This window comes from Sus scrofa, chromosome 1 (assembly GCF_000003025.6).
Source record: "Sus scrofa isolate TJ Tabasco breed Duroc chromosome 1, Sscrofa11.1, whole genome shotgun sequence".
Taxonomy (NCBI): domain Eukaryota; kingdom Metazoa; phylum Chordata; class Mammalia; order Artiodactyla; family Suidae; genus Sus; species Sus scrofa.
The window spans coordinates 237340592-237364366 of record NC_010443.5 but is presented as its reverse complement, the minus strand read 5'-3'; the positions used below and the strand labels follow the sequence as shown (position 1 = coordinate 237364366).

The following is a 23775-nucleotide window of genomic DNA, read 5'->3' as shown; positions in this document are numbered from 1 at the left end:
CTGTGGCTCTGGTTATAGCTGTGGCTCTGGTTTGATCCCTGACCTGGGAACTTCCACATACCACAGGTGTGGCCACAAAAGAAAATAAAAAATAAATAAATAAAAATAAAAGGAGGGGACAGGGTTTCCCACCATGGCTCAGCGGTTAACGAATGTGACTAGCATCCTTGATGATGCAGGTTTGATCCCTGGCCTCGCTCAGAGGGTTAAGGATCCCCTGTTGCCGTGAGCTCTGGTGAAGATCTCAGACACAGCTTAGATCCCGTGTTGCTGTGGCTGTGGAGGAGGCCGGCAGCTATACCTCCAATTTGACCCCTAGCCTGGGAATCTCCATATGCTGCGGGTACAGCCCTAAAAAGCAAAAAAAAAAAAAAAAAAAAAAAAGGAGGGGACAAGTTTCTTTAACTGTGTAAATTATATAATTTCAAAGGATATATACACATAAAGGCTTGTATAAGTACATATAATTCCTGCAAATGTACAGAATAAATATTGCCTCTGTGGAAGAAAACAAAGGGCTGGGTAAGCAGGAAGTGTCCAGAGGTTTTCTGGTTTTTTTTTTTTGTTTTTTTGGTTTTTTTCGTCTTTTTGCTATTTCTTTGGGCTGCTCCCACGGCATATGGAGGTTCCCAGGCTAGGGGTCGAATCGGAGCTGTAGCCACCGGCCTACACCACAGCTCAAGGCAACGCCGGATCGTTAACCCACTGAGCAAGGGCAGGGATCGAACCCACAACCTCATGGTTCCTAGTTGGATTCATTAACCACTGCGCCACGACGGGAACTCCAAACTTATATATATATTTTTTTTTTCAGAGGTTTTTAAATCATACATTTCCTAGTACTGTTTTAACTTTGTGTTTTGGCCACACCCTCGGCATACAGAAGTTCCCAGGCCAGGAGTTCCCATCGTGGCTCAGCAGAAACAAACCCAATTAGTATCCATGAGGACGCAGGTTCGATTCCTGGCCTTGCTCAACATTGCCGTGAGCTGTGGTGTAGGTCGAAGGTGTGGTGGATCCGGTGTTGCTGTGGCTGTGGTGCAGGCCAGTGGCTGTGGTGCAGGCCAGTGGCTGTGGTGTAGGCCAGCAGCTGCAGCTCCAATTCCACTCCTAGCCTGGGAACTTCCACATACCATGGGTGCGGCCCTGAAAAAAAAAAGAAGAAGAAGAGGAAGAAGATCCCAGGCCAGGGATCAAAACCGCACCACAGCAGGGGCAACATGGAATCCTTAACTGCTAGGCCACTAGAGAATTCCAGTACTATTTTAACTTTTTACCATACATACTTTGTTTCTCATTCTACAAACAATTAACCGAATGTCAATTTATTGTTAATCTACAAGAGTTGACAACTCATTCTTCTTGATGGGTGGTGTTCAAAGTCTGGGCACATGCACTTCAGCTAGTACGTAAGAAGATACATTAGGGTGTGGAAAGAATATATAGCTTCCATTTATATTCATTTCTATCTAAACAATAAGATGGAAATTAAGCTTTATTAATATTTAGTATATGGATTGACACTGGCATATATATAAACTACAGCATGAGGTAATTCTTGACTGTGACAGTGACGTATGATAAGCGACAGTGTCTCCTCCACCTTACACTCCTCTCAGTATATTGTAAAGCACTGTACTTTACCTAAGCCCAGTTAAATAGACTTACAGATTATAGTATCTGGTTTAACTAAACTAAATCCTTGCAAAATAGCCAAGCGGTTTTAAAAAATTCTTGCAAAGAAAGATTCTTGCAAAGAAAGATGAAAGCTAAGATGACGAATATACACACAAGCAAACAATAAAAGAGCTGACACCTCTACTCTTAGTGTGAGCTCAACAGCCAAAACACAAAGTTAAAATAAGACTTAATCGGATCTAACAGGCGATCTCAAAACTTGAAATTTATCAAAACTATTTGAAATACACTTACGCACATGATTGCTAACAATGAACCTCAAATCCAAGTACATATGGCTACATTGCCATCACAATTATAAGACTGTTAAAAACAAGAATCCAGAATATGAAAACGAATCTCTACAATATTTTTAGTATGTTTAAAGGCAAGAAACCACACCAAATGGAGTTCCTGCTGTGGCTCAGCAGATTACAAACCCAACCAGGAATCCATGAGGGTGTGAATTCGCTCTCTGGCCTCACTCAGTAGGTTAAAGATCCTGCATTGCTGTGAGCTGTGGTGTAGGTCACAGACACAGCTAGGATTTGACCTCTAGCCTGGGAACTCCCATTCGCCGCAGGTGTGGCACTAAAAAGCAAAGGGGGAAAAAAAAACCACACTAAAGCAAATGCCACGTGAATCAAATATTTAAACATTAAAAAAAATGAAATCATAAGAATACAAAAAAATATGAGAATTTAAAAAAATAATCTATGTAGGAAGGCCTCGCCAAATATGACAATGAAAGACTGATAAATCTGACTGAGTAAAAAAAATTCCTGCATAACCAAAAAAAAAAAAACTTAAACATAAGTATCAAAAAAGGTGCTATACGCTATTGAAGGGATCGAGGAGAAATAGGTATTTTCATGCTATTGCTGGTAGCTGTATAGACCAATAGAACTTCAATGGGAAGCAATTCGGCAATATCTAACAAAATTACTAATTCACATACCCTTTGACCCTGTAACTCATCTAGGAATTTTCTTACAGAGATAATCACAAAGTAAAAAAATGATCACTTGGAAATTACTTAGGACTGGTTACATAAATTAAGGTACATGCATACAATGCAATTCTATGCAGTCATTAAAAAGAATGACAAATTTCTAAGCTGGGTATGAAATTGTATGATTTCTAAGACATACTGTTAAGAGAAGAAAACAAGATTCAGAATAGCGTTTGTGGTATGCTACCATTTGTGTGCAAAAACTGGGAAGGGGGTAGCATAAAAACATAAAATAGGAGTTCCCCTGTGGCTCAGCAGTAATGAACCCAACTAGTATCCATGAGGATGCAGGTTCTATCCCTGGCCCTGCTCACTGGATTAAGGCTCCAGCACTGCCACAAGCTGTAGGGTAGGTCGAAGACATGGCTTGGATCCGGCATTGCTGTGCCTGTGGTGTAGGCCAGTGGCTACAACTCTGATTCGACCCCTAGCCTGGGAACCTCCATATGCCACATGCGCAGCCCTTTAAAAGAAAAAAAAGAAAAAGAAGGAAGGGAGGGAGAGAAGGGAAAGGAAAGGAGGAAAACAAGGAGTACAAGAGAATGGAGCTAATGAGGAGGGAGAGGAGTAACTGATGAGGGCCTCAAGATAATGGGAAGCCAATTCACCTGGGATAAAGCCGACAGTCCATAGGGCAAACTCTGGCTTGTAGCACTTGAGTGAAATGGGAAAGAAGCCACTGGAGAGCTTCCAAAAAAGCAAAGTGATCTGACTTATGCACTATTTCAAAATCCTGTAAAAAAGTCACTGGTAGAGATGGACTTTTTACTGGGATGCTGTTTCACCCAGTAGCACATTAGGGACTAAAAATTCCAATCTTAACACTGCCCCCTTCCCACCCCACCCCCTGCCCGCGCGCGCGCACGCGCGCGCCCACGCGCGCGCGCACACACACAGTAAAAGAATACTCCCCAATTAACTTTATGTAGTTAGTAAAATCTTGAAACTAAAAACAAACAAAATAGTTCTGGAAAGGAAAACTACATATTAATCTCTGAACAAAATTTAAGTCCTGGAAAAAATATTGGCAAGCCAAACTTAGAAACTTATGTCAATAATAACAGCTAACACTTACTGAGCACTACACTAAATACTTTCCATGGACTGACTCATTCAATCCTAACAATCCCATGGTGTGAATACTATCACCCATTTTACAGACGGAGAAACTGACACACAGAAACGCTAAGTAATTTGCCCACGTCCACAGATAGAAAGAGGAGATCCTTTGGAGTTCCCATCGTGATGCATCAGAAATGAATCTGACCAGGAACCATGAGGTTTCGGATTTGATCCCTGGCCTCGATCAGTGGGTTAAGGATCCAGTGTTGCTGTGAACTGTGGTGTAGGCTGGCAACTGCAGCTCAGATTCGACGCCTAGCCTGGGAACCTCCATATGCTGTGGGTGCTGCCCTAAAAAGACCAAAAAAAAAAAAAAAAAAAAAAAAGAAAGAAAAAGTGGAGATCCTGGATTTTTAAAATACACATGAGATTCTGATTTACTTGCTCCAGGGTTGGACCCAACATTTTTTAAAGCACCCAAATGCTATTGATGTGCTGCCAGGGTTGTGAACCACTAAGTCCATTCGCTGAAAGGTTTCCCCTACCCTGAGAGAGATTACATGTACATGGACACAGCCAAAGCAAGAGATGTTCTAGTTAGGATGTAAATATGAAACCAGAAGCAGAGATGAGAAAGCATGATTTTTAAGATCCTTTCCAACAGTGAAATTCTATGACTGTGTGTCCCTACATTGCCTTTCTAGAATTATAGGACAAGATTTCATGCTATAACTCCTAAGAGATCCAATTCTAGGTCTTCTGTGGCAAAACCTGTCAGTTTACTTCTTTGACATGGACTTCTCACCGCCACCCCCAGCCAAAGAGAGTATGGTAAAACATACAAGCAGCTTATAATACTAAAGTTATTTTCAGAACAAAATAAAGCTCTACTTTACAGAAAGAGTAGAAAAAGAGGGAATAACTCAGTGGCCAAGCTACTATTTTTCAAAAGTCTAACTAGAAAACTATTACTGAGCTGCCCAAAGACCAAGCCCCTTCCCACTTCACATCTGTTAACTACAGCTGAAGCTACAAAGCAATAGTAACACTTCTCTCCCTGTTTTCTGCTGTTGACACCGTGCATTGTGGCTCTATCAGGTCAGGAACTGCTGTCACAGTGAGCCAGCAGAGCCAAGGTGACAGCTAACCTACAAAGTGTCAGGAAGGCTTTCTGAGAAGGGATGGAAGGAAAAACAGGCTATCTCAGCAGGCTCCAGGAGTCGGGCCTCCGACCCACTGCCCCATCTATCTCCCGTCCCCAAGGACAAGCAACGTGCTCACCAGTTATCCAAAACAGTGGCAACAGCTATTCCTAATGTGACTTCTCTTTGATCCTGCAGAAATCAGAGCCACTTAGCCTTCAAGGAATTGGAATTAGTACCTTCCATCACTTCCCAAAATTACTTTTGTAGTCGTGGCATTGATTTTAAAAGTTTTTCTAGGGGAGTTCCCGTCGTGGCGCAGCGGTTAAAGAATCCAACTAGGAACCATGAGGTTGCGGGTCCGATCCCTGGCCTTACTCAGTGGGTTAAGGATCCAGCATTGCAGTGAGCTGTGGTGTAGGTCGCAGATGCGGCTCGGATCCCGTATTGCTGTGGCTCTGGCATAGGCAGGCAGCTGTAGCTCCGATTGGACCCCTAGCGTGGGAACCTCCATATGCCACGGGAGCGGCGCTAGAAAAGGCAAAAAGACAAAAAAAATTTTTAAAAATAAAAGTTTTTCTAGAGTAGGATATAGGAAAAACCATTAAGTCAAATACATAAAATAATTGAAGAGGGAATTCCCCCTTAGACGTGGTTGTTCTATTGGGTAGGCGATGAGTCAACTGGTTCTACCACTTTCAACTCTATGTGCTGCTACTTCACAGAACTGAGAGCTGGTTTAGGTAGCCTCCCCACCTAATGGGTATTAGAGTCCTAATGGTCCAGCCACATAAAACTCCTGACCATTTCTCCCCATGCTTCTCCCATCTTATGCCTCTGCTGATACTGTCTACTCTACCGGATATGACTCTTCCACATCCCTTTCTGAAGCACTTCTAACCTTTTAAAGCCCAGCTCAGGAAGGTCCCATTGTGGCGTAGCAGAAACCAATCTGACTAGGAACCATAAGGTTGCGGGTTCAATCCCTGGCCTCACTCAGTGGGTTAAGGATCTGGCGTTGCTGTGAGCTGGGGTGTAGGTCACAGACATGGCTCGGATCTGGCGTTGCTGTGGCTGTGGTGTAGGCCGGTAGCTGTAGCTCTGGTTCAACCCCTAGCCTGGGAACTCCATATGCTGTGGGTGAGGCCCTAAAAAGCAAAATAAATTAATAAATAATTTAAAAAAAAATAAAGCTCAAACCTCACTTCCTCTAAGCTATTCTCCCAAGTCCCACACCCACACCTGTATTAATGTCCTTTATATACCTGTTACAATATGGCATCCCTCACCCTTTCCCCTTCTTAGATAGCCTTGTATCTGTCTCCAAAAAACTATCTGGCCCTGGGGGACAATGATCAAGTTTCAAGGATCTCTGTTCATGCCTTTCAGTATCTCATACAAAGAAAACCTTCAGGAATGCAAGCTGCATTCAAAGAAGGTGCTCTGCTGGTCTGACCCTGGTTTGCTATGGTCACAATACAGGGCTCTTCCTCTTTATATGTCTTCTTTTGTTAGCTTGCCTAGCATATTAACCCTTTAAAAATAATTTTACTATTTTCCTTGCTACATATGATTTTGGGTTTTTTTTTTAATTGACTATAGGTCATATAATATAAAGTTCATCCTTTTAAAGTATAACTTAGTGATTTTTAGTATATTCACAAAGTTATGCAATCATCACCACTATCTAATTCCATTATGTTTTCATCAGCCCAAAAAGAAACTGCTCCAAGTGCCCATCAGCACTCACTCCCCACCGCCACTTGACCCCCTCCCCTCCAGCCCCAAGACCACACATCTACTTCGTTTCTCATGTACATGATTTTAACAAGCTTACAGTGCTCTTAATTTTTAACAAGCTTACGGTAGTCTTCAAATTTTACCATGAAAAAGAAACAGGATTTCTTATTTTAACTTAAGTCAAAAGAAAATTTGATTCAACACAGCAACTTACTAAGACATCACTTCAGGAGACAAAAACTCTTACCAGGAAAATCAGCTTACATGTTTAGTTTCCCATTTATTTATGTGTTGTTAAGTTTTTGTTGAAGAAGTACAATATATATATATAGAAAAGGACACCTATCATAGGGTATACCTTGGTAAGTTTTCAAAAACTGAATAAAGAAGCATAACCAGCACCAAGGTCAAAAACCAAACAGAGAGAGTTCCCATCATGGCATAGTAGAAATGAATACGACTAGGAACTATGAGGTTGCGGGTTTGATCCCTGCCCTCGCTCAGTGGGTTAAGGATTCAGTGTTGCCATAAGCTGTGGTGTAGGTCACAGACGCGGCTCAGATCCTGCATAGCTGTGGCTGTGGAGTAGGCCAGCAGCTGTAGCTCCAATTTGACCCCTAGCCTGGGAACCTCCATATGCCAGCAGGTGTGGCCCTAAAAACAAAAAAGTCAAAAAAAACAAAAAAAAAAACAGAAGCTCCACCATGTCCCTCTTTCAGTCACTATGCCGCTCCAAAGAGTAAACACTATTATGACTGCTAACAGCGTATATTACTTCTGCCTATTTTGGTACTTTTATAAATAAAAGCATACATTAATTGATGCAAACTCTTGCCTTTGGAATGGATTAGCAATGAGATCCTGCTGTGTAGCACTGGGAACTAAGTCTAGTCACTTATGACGGTGCATGATAATGTGAGAAAAAAGAATGTATACATTCTTGGTGTAACTGGGTCACCATGCTGTACAGTACCAAAAAAATTGTATTGAGGAAATAACAATTAAAAAAATTAAAAATAAATAAATAAAAGCATACAGTTTGCTGTATAGAAAACTTTTACCATGAAATTCTATGGCTTGTAATACTCACCATAATCTTCTTGTACAAAGCCATGACGTTATCATCATCAAATGGTAGAAAGCCACACATAAGTACATATAAGAGTATGCCCATGCTCCAAACATCTGCCTAAGGAAGAAAAAAATAATAGTTCAAAAACAATTTAGAATGCACGTCAAAATGGCAGTATGTAATGCATCACAGAATCTTCGCAGAGCTGGAAAAGCTCAGAGATCATCCAATTCAACCCACTCATTCAAAAATCTGAAACCCAGAAAGGAAGGTTTCTCCAAAGTCACCCAATCAAGGGCAGACCACCCAGGAAGATCTCTTGACTTCCAGTTCAGTGCTCTCTCCTCTAATGCTGGACTCTAACGCTTAATAAAAAATAATTTCCAGTTGGCTGGTCTGGGCTGGGCATGACAAGGAAGAAGATGAGGCCAAGTCTCTGATTCTGAAAGACAAAACTATAGTGCCACTGAGGACTTACTACACAGGATTATGTAAACACGCATGAAGATGTCAAAACAAGCCTTAAAATTTACTACTGATAATCTGCAAATGTGACTAAGCAACACCATAAAGTCCTCTCTATGTAGAGAAACTTTAATAAGGTTCAACAATTGACTTTCCAAGGATTGAGGCTAGAAATTAGCCTGCCAGAACAAATAGTCATACAAATCTCAAAATCCCACAAAGGAGCTTAACCTTTAAGTAAGGTATCCACGTGTCCCAGGAGTGCTGAGCGCTTACTACTTATTCAAGCAGTATTTGGCCTTAGTCAATAATAATACCACCATTGGCTGAGAAGTCACAGTGCCCACCTCATTCGAGCCTTAGGAAAATTTTAAAAGGTAAAAAGGGCAGCATCTTTAATCTAAAAAAAAAAAAAAGGTGGGGGTGGTGCAGAGGAGAGAAACCGAGTTAAAATAACTTCAGCAGCATCACACATCTAGGTAATAACTACACTAAATAACACAATCTCATACATAGTCCTGCCTACCACATAGCATCCAATTATTAGGACTCAATTGGGAAGCACTTTGTGAATAATTAACTTTCAAGCAAACATCTGATTTTTCTTTCAAGTTGAAAAAGGTTAGAAATTATCCATTTACACCTGAAAGATGTCAAATATTTCATCCGTAAATTGAGTCTTGATGGCATGACACTCCTGCCCAGGGTGTTACGGTCGAAGTAAAGAGGCTACACAGGAAGAGTGAGCTAACATGGCCTCATCAAACGCCATAAGAAGAGGTCAAGAGAGAGACTATGTCTGAGGTTAAGGGAGAAGATGAAGAATAATAACATCCCCATAGAAATCTACCAAAGCCTAGCGGAGAAAAAAAGCCAAAAAAGTACCCCTTAGTTAATGCATCAAAGCATCTTCACTTCACGGTTTTGAAATGGTAGGAGCATAAATCAATCAACTAAAATCACAAACCAAAACAAATGCAAGTAAATCTATAAGTTACCAACTAACAAATAAGAAAAAAATAACTGGGATTGGGGTGGGGGTTGAAACCACTTCCTCTGAGAAATTACAAAAGGAATTAGAGATGTTTACCATGGAACATTCCTTAAAGCATGTTCTGGACCATGAACAACAAAATAATCTAAAGTACTTTTTTTTTTTTTTTTTTTTTTTTTTTTTTGTCTTTTTGCCATTTCTTGGGCCACTCCTGTGGCATATGGAGGTTCCCAGGCTAGGGGTCTAATCAGAGCTGTAGCCGCTGGCCTACACCAGAGCCACAGCAACACCAGATCCGAGCCACGTCCTCAACCTACACCACAGCTCATGGCAACACTGGATCCTTAACCCACTGAGCGAGGCCAGGGATCGAACCCGCAACCTCATGGTTCCTAGTCGGATTCATTAACCACTGATCCACCACGGGAACTCCTAAAGTACTTATTTTAGAATGAAGATTCCTAAAGCCCCATTCCAGAAAACAAAACCAGGAGTTCCCACTGTGGCATAGTGGGTTAAGAATACAACTGCTGTGGCTAGGGTTAAGAATACAACTGCTGTAGGTCCAACCCCTGGCCCAGTGCTGTGGACTAAAGGATCCAGCGTTGCCACAGCTGCTGCTCAGATTCAGTCTCTGGCCCAGGAACTTCCACATGCCATGGATGCGGCCATTTTTAAAAAAAGGAGAAAACAAAACCAAAATCTCTAAACATATGGTCCTGAGCTCTGCATATTTTAACAAGTGTCCCAGAAAATTCCTTGGTACACTATCCTTAAGAAATTGTCCTAGAAAGATGGGAAGTTGAACTAAAATGTACAAGGAAACAAGATCCGATAGGAAAACGTGATGCATTCAAACCAGCAGGAGACCTCCAGGAAACTTATGAGTATCAGGCATATGATCACCTCTCTTAGAAGACAGGATGAAATTGTGGAAAGAGTACAGGTGTGCGGTAAAGCCTCGGTTCAAATCTTGACCCATAGTTACCAGCTGTGACCACGCAAGGGCACTTAATTTCTGAGGCTTGGTTTCCTCTTCTTTTTTTTTTTTTTTTCCGTCTTTTTTATCTTTCTTTTAGGGCCAAAGCCACGGTATGTGGAGGTTCCCAGGTTAGGGGTCTAATCGGAGCTGTAGCTGCTGGCCTACACCACAGCTCACGGCAACGCCAGATCCTTAACCCACTGAGCGAGGCCAGGGATCGAACCCGCAACATCATGGTTCCTAGTCGGATTCGTTTGCACTGCGCCATGACGGGCACTCCCTCTTCTTCTTTATCTTATGAAATAGAGTAATAGTATTCACTCCAAAGGATTTCTGTGGGACTTAAATGAAAATTATAAAAAAGGATTTAGCATGTGGAGACCTTGTGCACTGTTGTGGCAATGTAAAATGTTGCTGCCGCTATGGAAAACAGTATGGCAGTTCCTCAAAAAATTAAAAATAGAATTACCATATGATCTAACAATTCCACATTTGGGTATATATCCAAAAGAATAAAAAGAAAGGTCTCAAAGAGATATTTGTTCCAATCAGCATTATTCACAATAACCAAAAGGTGGAAGCAATTCCAGTGGTACCTATATGCAATGGTATGTTATTCAGGCTTAAAAAGGAAGGACATTCTGATACATGTTACAATATGGATGAACTTTGATGATATTGCACTAAGTGGAATAAGGCAGTCACACACACACACAATATTGTCTGATTCTACTACATAAGGTACCTGGAGTAGTCAAACTCTAAATAGAAAGGATGGTTGCCAGGAGCTCAGGGAGAGGGAAATGGAGAGTTTCTGTTTAAAGGGTATAAAGTTGCAATTTTGCAAGATTAAAAGAGCTCTGGAGGGAAAAAAAATTTAAAAAAAGAGCTCTGGAGGTTGGTTGTACACCAACATGAATGCATGTAACGCTACTGAACTGCCTATTTTAAAGCGATTCAGGAGCTCCCCATCGTGGCTCAGTGAAAATGAATCTGACTAGCTTCCATAAGGATGCAGGTTTGATCCCTGGCCTGGCTCAGTCGGTTAAGGATCCGGCGTTGCCATGAGCTGTGGTGTAGGTCGAAGATGCGGCTTGGGTCTGGCATTGCTATGGCTGTGGTGTAGGCCAGTGGCTACAGCTCCAATTCAGTCCCTAGCCTGGGAACCTCCATATGCCACGGTGCGGCCCTAAAAAGACAAAAAAAAAAAAAAAGGTTCAGATAGGAACTGTACACTTTTAAATGGTTAAGATGGTAAATTGCATGTTGTATGTATTTTTACCACAATTGGAAAGATAAAAAAAGGATCTAGCATGATTCTAGGACTATGATAAATACTTAGTAAAAGTTCCCATGATGCATTGAGACGGCCACGATATCATCTCTATGGTATTTCTGCCAAAAAAGGCATAACCTGAAACTAATCACAAGAAGCATCAGACAAATTCAAATTGAGGGACATTTTACAAAATAACTGGCTTCCTCAAAAATTTCAAGGTCACCAGGATAAATTAAGGAACTTTTTCAGATTAAAGAACTACAAAGAAACACAACAATGCAATGCATGATCCTGAATGGAATCATGGACTGGAGAGAAAATATAGGAGTTCCTGTCATGGCTCAGTGGTTAACGAGCCTGACTAGTATCCATGAGGCTGTGGGGTTGATTTCTGGCCTTGCTCAGTGAGTTAAGGATCCAATGTTGCCGTTAGTTGCGGTGTAGCTTGTAGATGTGGCTCGGGTCTGGCATTGCTGTGGCGTAGGCCGGTAGCCATAGCTCCAATCCAATCCCTAGACTTCGAACCTCCATATGCCGAAGGTGCAGCTCTAAAAAGACAAAAGACAAAAAAATAAGAAAATATAGCTATTATTAGTACAACTAATACCATGTGAATATGAATCGTGGATATTAAATAAATCATATCAATGTTAAAGTCTCTGATTTTCGACAACTAAAGAATGGTTACAAAAGAGAGAGCTTTTTTTTTTTTTTTTTTGTCCTTTCGCCTTTTCTAGGGCCGCTCTCGCGGCATATGGAAGGTCCCAGGCTAGGGGTCTAATTGGAGCTGTAGCCACCGGCCTACACCAGAGCCACAGCAACGCCAGTTCATGGCAATGCCGGATCCTTAACCCATTGAACAAGGCCAGGGATCGAACCCACAACCTCATGGTTCCTAGTCGGATTCATTTCCACTGCGCCACAATGGGAACTCCGAGAGCTCTTGCTTTTAGGAAATACATACATAGTATTTAATGATAAACGGGTATGATGTCTCCAACTTACTCTCAATTGGTTCAAAACATAATGTACATATATATATATATATATAAATATAGAGAATGATAATGCTAATAGAGAAAAATTTAAACAATTGTGAATTTGGCTAAATATATCAGAACTTCTTCATTCCATATTTGCAGCTATTCTCTAAGTTTGAAATTATACCCAAATAAAAGGTAACCAAGGAGTTCCCATTGTGGCTCAGTGGTTAACGAATCCAATTACGAACCATGAGGTTGCAGGTTCAATCCCTGGCCTTGCTCAGTGGGTTAAGGATGCGGCGTTGCCATGAGCTGTGCTGTAGGTTGCAGACACAGCTTGGATCCTGCATTGCTGTGGCTCTGGTGCAGGCCAGCAGCTACAGCTCCGATTGGACCCCTAGCCTGGGAACCTCCATATGCCATGGGAGTGGCCCAAGAAATGGAAAAAAAAAAAAAAAAAAAAAAAAAAAAGATAACCAAAAACAAGTTAGTCCCCACCTTCTCATGTTAAAAATTAAGTAAATTGAAATATCTCAAAGTTTCTTTTATATAATAACACTAGTTCCAAAAGATGTTTCATATAAGGTGTGGTTTCTGTAACATATAAAATAAGAGCAGCTGCTATCTGTGATGTTCTGCTCCCAAAGGACCACATTGTACAGGAACATATTAAGATCTGGAGATGGTCTAAACTTCAGCAAACTGCTCAACTCAGCACTGCCAGAGCTTTTGACAACTAAACCTTTTTCATTTTAATGATACTAATATCAGCAAAATTAGTACTCCAGAGAGTGGAAGGGGCTAACTAGCCTGCAATAACCAGTGGTAAAGCAGGAAATGCCAGGCTTTCTGAGTCCGGGCCTCTTACACAGGACTGCCGGCCTCAGATGGTTGGCTGTGAACAAAACACAGGTTTTCTCTTCGCCAAACTGAGCCTGTAATCCTGGCCTCAAATTCTGCTGGCAGGACTAAGCAGTCTACACTATGGCACTATTTAACACAAAAGCAACCTCAACAAGGACATCAGAAATATACCCTTGTTTCATAGGTATACTATTATTATATTTATTGCAAGTTGTTCGTTTCACTAGTTACTTTCTATATATCACTCTTTGAATAGGCATCTCTTTGATTAACAAGTTTACTTCTTCACACCATGCACTCAAAAAGCTTAAAGACTTTAACATAAGACAAGATACCATAAAACTCCTAGAAGAGAACACAGGCAAAACATTCTCTGACACCAACCCTACAAATGTTTTCTTAGGTCAGTCTCCCAAAGCAACAGACAAAAAAATGAAAATAAACCAGTGGGACTAATCTAACTTACAAGCTTTGGCACAGCAAAGGAAAGCATTAAAAAAACACAAAACAAAAAGACAACCAATAGAGTCTCAAACCATGCAACGAACAAGGTTTTATCTCCAAAATACACGTACAACTTATACAACTCAACAGCCAAAAAACAACAACTCAATTGAAAAGTGGGAGGAAGACCTGAACAGACATTTCTCTAAAGAAGATATACAGAGGACAAGATGGCGGAGGAGTAGGGGGACACGCTCGCCCTCTCCCACAAACACAACAAAAAAAGCACATCTACAGAAGAAATGACTCGCACAGAACAACAACCAATCGCTGGCAGAGGAACCTAAACTCCAATAACGGCAAGAAGTTCGTGACATTATTGGGCAGAACGGGAGAAAAGAGGAGAGTGAGAGAAGGTGAATCCGAGCGGGACGGGCGCTCCCGAAAGGGAACTGCGGAGGAGAAAGGGATCCCGCACCCTGGAAAGTCTCCTACCGGGGGAAAGATCAAACGAACCGGAGGAATCTCCAGATGCAGAGAAGAGTGTAGCAGTAAGTCGGAGTACGGAAAAACGATCAAGAACCCAACGGACCATCTGAACTACGGGCACAGTCACCAAAAATTGAGACGCCTGGGTGGGGGCTGGGCACCGAATCCTCGGCTCCAGAGGTTAGTCCCCGGGAAAGGGCCGGGGGACGCCTGGGTGGGGCTGGGCACCGTGACCTCAGCTCTGAAGGTTGGTCCCCGAGAGGGGGCCGGGGGACGCCTGGGTTGGGGCTGGGCACCGAGACCTCGCCTCCGAAGGTTAGTCCCCAAGAAAGGGCCGGGGGACGCCTGGGGGGGGGCTGGGCACCGAGACCTCGGCTCCAGAGATTAGTCCCCGGGCTAGGGGGGCGGGGAAGAGCGGAAACTGCTTGGGAGGTCTCTAAACCATTTGACGGGGCAGAGACTGCCTGGGAGACTAGAAAACAAAGCTGTCGCAGAGGAAGGGAGCAATACTCTAGGGGCGGGGAGTGGAAAGCCGCCTCAGAGGGAACCTGGGAGAAGAGCCTGGTCTGCGCCCGTGCTGGGGAGGGGAGAGAAGAAGGGGTGGGTCCCCATAGAATACCCCCCATGCCACAGCAAGCTTACAGGCCCACTAGCTAGCTGAAAACTGTGCTTCCCAGTGCATCCCCTCCCCCTACCCCCGCCACCCCCTACGCTCTCGCCGAACCTGGGGCTGCCTGCCATCCAGGAGGGCTGGCCTCAACAATTGCCTGAAGCCTACCACCGCAGGGGCTCTCCCTGCACAGGCCTGCTTGCCCTTTGGAGGGGCTACACTTCCACAGAGCAGCACCAAACACCACCAGCCCCCTAGAAAAGGCCTGCAGCCCAGAAAAGCTAGAACAAGCCTAGCCAGGCCGTGAATAGATCGAACTAATTCTCCGACGGTTTTTCTGAGACGGGCTCCCCCGGGGAGGAGCCTCTTGAGTCTCCAAGGGCCTTGCTACACGCCCAAGACCCCAGGGGGTGCTAAGACCTAGTGGACCAGCTGCATAGGACTGCCAGCTCCAGGCAGGACCCCCTGCAGCCCAGAAAAGCTGCAACAAGCCTGGCCGAATCGGGAAAAGATCTCAGACGGTCTTTCTGAGTCGGGCTGTCCTGGGGAGGAGCCTCTTGAGTCTCCAAGGGCCCTGCTACCCACCCAAGACCCCAAGGGGTGCTGAGACCTAGTGGACCAGCTGCATAGGACTGCCAGCTCCAGGCAGGACCCCCTGCAGCCCAGAAAAGCTGCAACAAGCCTGGCCGAATCGGGAAAAGATCTCAGACGGTCCTTCTGAGTCGGGCTGTCCTGGGGAGGAGCCTCTTGAGTCTCCAAGGGCCCTGCTACCCGCCCAAGACCCCAAGGGGTGCTGAGACCTAGTGGACCAGCTGCATAGGACTGCCAGCTCCAGGCAGGACCCCCTGCAGCCCAGAAAAGCTGCAACAAGCCTGGCCGACTTGGGAAAAGATCTCAGACGGTCTTTCTGAGTCGGGCTGTCCTGGGGAGGAGCCTCTTGAGTCTCCAAAGGCCCTGCTACCCGCCCAAGACCCCAAGGGGTGCTGAGACCTAGTGGACCAGCTGCATAGGACTGCCAGCTCCAGGCAGGACCCCCTGCAGCCCAGAAAAGCTGCAACAAGCCTGGCCGAATCGGGAAAAGATCTCAGACGGTCTTTCTGAGTCGGGCTGCCCTGGGGAGGAACGTCTTGAGTCTCCAAGGGCCCTGCTACCCGCCCAAGACCCCAGGGGGTGCTGAGAACCAAGTGAAATCTGCTACCATTGTGGGGTGGACCTCCCAGTCCTGTCTGCCCTCAGGAAGTCCTCCTTTGCTTCAAAGAAACACTGTTAGTCCCATCAACACTCCAGAAAAGCCACACTGCCTCAAAAAAGATTGACCAACAACGACAGCCCTCAGGAAATATTCCAGGGCAGTGACAAGGCAAACACTACCCGATAAAGGAGAGTACAACTCCCTCAGGAGAAAGAAGACAACAAGCAAGATGAAGAAGCTGAGAAACCACCCCCAGTCAAACCAACAGGAGAACTCACCTAAAACAGTCAACAATGAAACTGATCTCTGCAGTCTGACAGACCTGGAGTTCAAAAGAGAAATAGTGAAAATACTGAAGGAATTAAGAGAAGATATGAACAGCAATGCAGATACCCTCAGAAAGGAGCTAGAAAATATAAGGAGGAGCCAAGAAAAACTAGAACATTCATTTGCAGAGATGCAAACTGAACTAGGGGCAGTAAAAACCAGAATGAATAATGCAGAAGAACGAATCAGTGATATGGAAGATAGAATAATGGAAATCACTCAATCTGGTCAACAGACAGAAAACCGAATCAAAAAACTGGAAAGCAATATAAGAGACCTATGGGATAATATAAAACGGGCCAATCTACGCATAATAGGAATTCCAGAAGGAGTAGAAAAAGATAAGGGAATGGAAAATATATTTGAAGAAATTATCGCTGGAAACTTCCCAAATCTAAAGGATACTGGATTCAAGATACAAGAAGCACAGAGGGCCCCAAACAAACTGAACCCAAACAGACCCACACCAAGACACATCATAATAAAAATGGCAAAAGTTAGTGATAAAGAGAGGATCCTAAAGGCAGCAAGAGAAAAACAGAATGTTACCTACAAGGGAACCCCCATAAGAATATCAGCTGATTTCTCTACAGAAACACTACAGGCCAGGAGGGAATGGCAAGAGATATTTAAAGTGCTCAAAGGAAAAAATATGCAACCTAGAATACTTTATCCAGCAAGAATATCATTTAAAATAGAAGGGGAAATAAAAATTTTTCCCAACAAACAAAAACTTAAAGAATACAGCAACACAAAACCCAGGTTAAAGGAAATATTGAAAGGGCTTCTCTAAACCAAAAAGAAAGGAAGGAAAGGGAAGAAAAAAGAAAAGAAAAAAAAAAAAAAAAGAAGAAGAAGAAGAGGAGGAAGAACTAGGACTGAGGAAGATGCAATCAGAGAGCAGTTACTCAAATAAGCCAGCATACAGATTTAATCATGAACATGCTTCAAACAAAATAAAATTAAAAAGAAAAAAATAAAAGAGTCATCAAAACCATAAAATGTGGGCAAGGGATGTTAGGAGGTAAATAATCCTTTTTGTTTGTATGTATGTCTCTCTTCTTAATTTTAATATAATAATGAAGTGTTTGAACTTACAGGACCATCAGGCTAAAACACACAATTATGGGAAGGGGTTAGCATACTTAAAAAACAGGGCAACCACAAGCCAAAACCAAATATTGCATTTGCAAAAAATGAAAAAAAAAAATACACTCAAGCAGATAATAACAGGAGACCATCCAACCAAAAAAAAAAAAAAAAAAAAAAAAAAAAAAGAAGAATGGAGAACCATAGAATCAACTGGAACACGAGGATCAAATGGCAATAAATAATCATCTATCAATTATCACCTTAAATGTCAATGGACTGAATGCCCCAATCAAAAGACACAGAATGGCTGAGTGGATAAAACGGCAAAAACCTTCAATATGCTGCCTACAAGAAACTCACCTTAGGACAAAAGATACATATAGATTGAAAGTGAAAGGCTGGGGAAAAGTATTTCATGCCAATAGACATGACAGAAAAGCAGGAGTTGCAACGCTCATATCAGACAAAATAGACTTTAAAACAAAAGACATAAAGAAAGACAAAGAAGGACACTATTTAATGATTAAGGGATCCATCCAAGGAGAGGATGTTACTATCATCAACATATATGCCCCAAACATAGGAGCACCCAGATACATACAACAAATATTAACAGACATAAAGGGAGATATTGATGAGAATACAATCATAGTAGGAGACCTTAATACCCCCCTCACATCAATGGACAGATCCTCTAGAAAGAAAACCAATAAAGCAACAGAGATCCTAAAGAAAACAATAGAAAAGTTAGACTTAATTGATATCTTCAGGACACTACATCCAAAAAAATCAGAATACACATTCTTCTCAAATGCTCATGGAACATTCTCAAGAATCGACCACATATTGGGACATAAAGTGAATCTCAATAAATTTAGGAGCATAGAAATTATCTCAAGTATCTTCTCTGACCACAATGCCATGAAATTAGAAATCAACCATGGGAAAAGGAAAGAGAAAAAACCTACTCCATGGAGACTAAACAACATGCTACTAAAAAACCAATGGGTCAATGAGGAAATCAAGAAGGAAATTAAAAACTATCTTGAAACAAATGATAATGAAGACACAACCTCTCAAAATCTATGGGATGCTGCGAAAGCAGTGCTCAGAGGGAAATTTATAGCAATCCAGGCCTTTCTCAAAAAAGAAGAAAGATCCCAAATTGACAACTTAACCCTCCACCTAAATGAATTAGAAAAAGAAGAACAAAGAAGTCCTGAAGTCAGCAGAAGGAAGGAAATTGTAAAGATCAAAGAAGAAATCAATAAAATAGAGACTCAAAAAACAATAGAGAAAATTAATAAAACCAAGAGCTGGTTCTTTGAAAAGGTGAACAAAATTGATAAACCCCTGGCCAGACTCACTAAAAAGAGGAGAGAAAGAACCCAAATCACCAAAATTATAAATGAAAAAGGAGAAATCACAACGGATACAGCAGAAATACAAAAAACCATAAGAGAATACTATGAACAACTATATGGCAATAAGTTTGACAATCTGGAAGAAATGGACAATTTTCTAGAATCTTACAGCCTGCCAAAACTGAATCAAGCAGAAACAGACCAACTGAACAGACCAATCACTAGAAATGAAATTGAAGAGGTCATAAAATCACTCCCTACAAATAAAAGCCCAGGACCAGATGGCTTCACAGGTGAATTCTATCAAACATATAAAGAGGAATTGGTGCCCATCCTCCTTAAACTCTTTCAAAAGGTTGAAGAAGAAGGAATACTCCCAAAGACATTCTATGAGGCCACCATCACCCTCATTCCAAAACCAGGCAGAGATACCACCAAAAAAGAAAACTATCGCCCAATATCATTGATGAATATAGATGCAAAAATTCTCAACAAAATCTTAGCCAACCGAATCCAACAACATATCAAAAAAATTATACACCATGACCAGGTTGGGTTCATCCCAGGTTCACAAGGATGGTTCAACATACGCAAATCAATCAACATCATACACCACATTAACAAAAAAAAAGTCAAAAATCATATGATCATCTCAATAGATGCAGAAAAAGCATTTGACAAAGTTCAACATCCATTCATGATCAAGACCCTCGCCAAAGTGGGTATAGAGGGAACATTCCTGAATATAATCAAAGCCATTTATGATAAACCCACAGCAAATATAATCCTCAATGGGGAAAAAATGAAAGCCTTCTCACTCAAATCTGGAACAAGACAGGGATGCCCACTCTCACCACTGCTCTTCAACATAGTTTTGGAAGTCTTAGCCACAGCAATTAGACAAACAAAAGAAATCAAAGGCATCCATATAGGAAGAGAAGAGATCAAACTGTCACTGTATGCAGATGACATGATTCTATACCTAGAAAACCCTAAGGACTCAACCCCAAAACTCCTTGAACTGATTAATAAATTCAGCAAAGTGGCAGGATATAAGATTAACATTCAGAAGTCAGTTGCATTTCTGTATACCAGCAATGAAACATTAGAAAAGGAATACAAAAATACGATACCTTTTAAAATTGTACCTCACAAAATCAAATACCTCGGAATACACCTAACCAAAGAGGTAAAGGACCTATATGCCGAGAACTATAAAACCTTAATCAAAGAAATCAAAGAAGATGTAAAAAAATGGAAAGATATTCCATGTTCCGGGATTGGAAAAATCAATATTGTGAAAATGGCCATCCTACCCAAAGCAATCTACAGATTCAATGCAATCCCTATCAAATTACCCAGGACATTTTTCACAGAACTAGAACAAACAATCCAAACATTTATATGGAACCACAAAAGACCCAGAATCGCCAAAGCAATCCTGAGAAACAAAAACCAAGCAGGAGGCATCACTCTCCCAGACTTCAAGAAATACTACAAAGCCACAGTCATCAAAACAGTGTGGTACTGGTATCAAAACAGACAGACAGACCAATGGAACAGAATAGAGAATCTGGAAATTAACCCTGACACCTATGGTCAATTAATCTTTGACAAGGGAGGCAAGAACATAAAATGGGAAAAGGAAAGTCTATTCAGCAAGCATTGCTGGGAAACCTGGACAGCTGCATGCAAAGCAATGAAACTAGAACACACCCTCACACCATGCACAAAAATAAACTCCAAATGGCTGAAAGACTTAAATATACGACAGGACACCATCAAACTCCTAGAAGAAAACATAGGCAAAACACTCTCTGACATCAACATCATGAATATTTTCTCAGGTCAGTCTCCCAAAGCAATAGAAATTAGAGCAAAAATAAACACATGGGACCTCATCAAACTGAAAAGCTTTTGCACAGCAAAGGAAACCCAAAAGAAAACAAAAAGACAACTTACAGAATGGGAGAAAATAGTTTCAAATGATGCAACTGACAAGGGCTTAATCTCTAGAATATATAAACAACTTATACAACTCAACAGCAAAAAAACCAATCAATCAATGGAAAAATGGGCAAAAGACCTGAATAGACATTTCTCCAAAGAAGATATACAGATGGCCAACAAACACATGAAAAAATGCTCAACATCGCTGATTATAAGAGAAATGCAAATCAAAACTACCATGAGATACCACCTCACACCAGTCAGAATGGCCATCATTCATAAATCCACAAATAACAAGTGCTGGAGGGGCTGTGGAGAAAAGGGAACCCTCCTGCACTGTTGGTGGGAATGTAAACTGGTACAGCCACTATGGAGAACAGTTTGGAGATACCTTAGAAATCTATACATAGAACTTCCATATGACCCTGCAATCCCACTCTTGGGCATCTATCCGGACAAAGCTCTACTTAAAAGAGACACATGCAGCCGCATGTTCATTGCAGCACTATTCACAATAGCCAGGACATGGAAACAATCCAAATGTCCATCGACAGATGATTGGATTCGGAAGATGTGGTATATATACACGATGGAATACTACTCAGCCATAAAAAAGGATGACATAATGCCATTTGCAGCAACATGGATGGAACTAGAGAATCTCATACTGAGTGAAATGAGCCAGAAAGACAAAGACAAATACCATATGACATCACTTATAACTGGAATCTAATATCCAGCACAAATGAACATCTCCTCAGAAAAGAAAATCAATCATGGACTTGGAGAAGAGACTTGTGGTTGCCTGATGGGAGGGGGAGGGAGTGGGAGGGATCGGGAGCTTGGGCTTATCAGTCACAACCTAGAATAGATTTACAAGGAGATCCCGCTGAATAGCATTGAGAACTATGTCTAGATACTCATGTTGCAACAGAAGAAATGGTGGGGGAAAAACTGTAATTGTAATGTATACATGTAAGGATAACCTGACCCCCTTGCTGTACAGTGGGAAAATAAAATTAAAAAAAAAAAAAAAAAAAAAAGAAGATATACAGATGGCCAACAGGCACATGAAAAAATGCTCAACTTCACTAATTATTAGAGAAATGCAAATCAAAACTACAATGAGGTACCACCTCACCCGATAAGAATGGCCATCATTAGGAAGTCTACAAATAAATGCTAGAGAGGGTGTGGAGAAAAGGGAACCCTCCTACACTGTTGGTGGGAATGTAAATTGGTAAAATCACTATGGAAAACAGGATGGAGGTATCTCAGAAAACTATAGGGAGTTCCTTCCCATTGTGGTGAAGCAGAAATGAAACTGACTAATATCCATGAGGATGCAGGTTTGATCCCTGGCCTTGCTCAGTGGGTCGGAGATCTGGCACTGAAGTGAGCTGTGGTGTAGATGCAGCTTGGATTCCATGTTGCTGTAGCTGAGGTGTAGGCTGGCAGCTGTAGCCCCGTTTCAACCCCTAGCCTGGGAACTTCCATATGCTGCTGGTGTGGCCCTAAAAAAGCAAAAAAAAAAAGAAAAGAAAAAGAAAACTAAATATAGAACTACCATATGATCTAGCAATCCCACTCCTGGCATATATCCAGACAAAATTATAATTCAAAAAGATGCATGCACCCGTATGTTCATTGCAGCACTATTCACAATAGCCAAGACATGGAAAAAACCTAAATGTCCATCGACAGATGAATGATTTACAAAGACGTGGTACATATTCACAATGGAATACTACTCAGCCATAAAAAAGAACAAAATAATGCCACTTGCAGCAACATAGATAGAACTAGAGACTCTCATACTAAGTGAAGTCAGAAAGAGAAAGACAAATACCATATGATATCACTTATATCTGGAATCTAATATATGGGACAAATGAACCTTTCCACAGAAAGAAAAAACTCATGGACATGGAGAACAGACTTGTGGTTGCCAAGGGGGAGGGGGAGGGAGTGGGATAGACTGGGAGTTTGGGGTCAGTAGATACAAATTATTGTATTTGGAGTGGATAAGCAACAAGATCCTGCTGTATAGTACAGGGAACTGTATCTAGTCACTGTGATGGAACATGATGGAGGATAATGTGAGAAAAAGAACGTGTATGTGTGTGTACATATATATATATATATATGTATGTATGTATGTATTACTGGGTCACTTTGCTGTACAGTAGAGATTAACAGAATACTCTAAATCAACTATAATAAAAAAATTTTTAGGAGTTCCCGTCGTGGCTCCGTAGTTAACGAATCTGACAAGGAACCATGAGGTTGCGGGTTCGATCCCTGGCCTTGTTCAGTAGGTTGAGGATCCAGCGTTGCCATGAACTCTGGTGTAGGTCACAGACTCGGCTCAGATCCCGCATTGTTGTGGCTGTGGTGTAGGCCAGTGGCTACAGCTCCGATTCGACCCCTAGCCTGGGAACCTCCATATGCCACAGGAGCGGCCCTCAAGAGGCAAAAAGACGACAAAAAAAAAAAAAAAAAAATTTAAAAAACAAGTTTCTTACCTCATTATATGCTCAACACATAGCACCTAACTCAGTACAGGTCACCAATAAATATACATTGATTCTATACTGAGTTAATCAATGAATAATTACCTCTGATCCCAGATATGATTTGCCTTGTATTAATTCAGGTGCTGCATAAGCAAGACTCCCACAGCATGTCTGTAGATGGTAATCCTTGTTACCCTGCCAATAAAATAAAAATGAAACACTTATTAAACCTTGATAAACATTCTTTCAGCACAAGCAAAGAGATGCTAGATGAAGAATTACCACCAAATGATAAGAGACTTCTGCTGCCAACTCACTATCTGCCTACATGCATGCACATGTGGCTTCCTCTTCTCTGCACTTCCAAAACCGCTACAACCCAGCACGAACAAAATCCTTTTCCTCTTAGCTCAGTCAAGTCATATTCATACTTCCCTAGGCATCCTTTCCCATAATAATCAGCTTAGCAGACATCCAAGTAGCATACATACATGTCTTCCCACTCCCAAGTACTCCAGG

General features: G+C 41.8%; 1 protein-coding gene across 5 annotated transcripts in view; it reads right to left on the bottom strand.

Annotated features, from left to right (window-relative positions):
• The window catches only part of MELK (maternal embryonic leucine zipper kinase), a 114362-nt gene that overhangs the window by 67156 nt on the left and 23431 nt on the right, over nucleotides 1-23775 (bottom strand). For all 5 annotated transcript variants that reach the window (XM_005660248.3, XM_021066086.1, XM_021066072.1 and 2 more), the window contains 2 exons: nucleotides 23359-23451; nucleotides 7724-7822 (listed from right to left, as the gene is read on the bottom strand). In XM_005660248.3, coding sequence (XP_005660305.1) covers nucleotides 7724-7822; nucleotides 23359-23451 — 192 coding nt within the window. The remainder of the gene's footprint in view (nucleotides 1-7723; nucleotides 7823-23358; nucleotides 23452-23775) is intronic.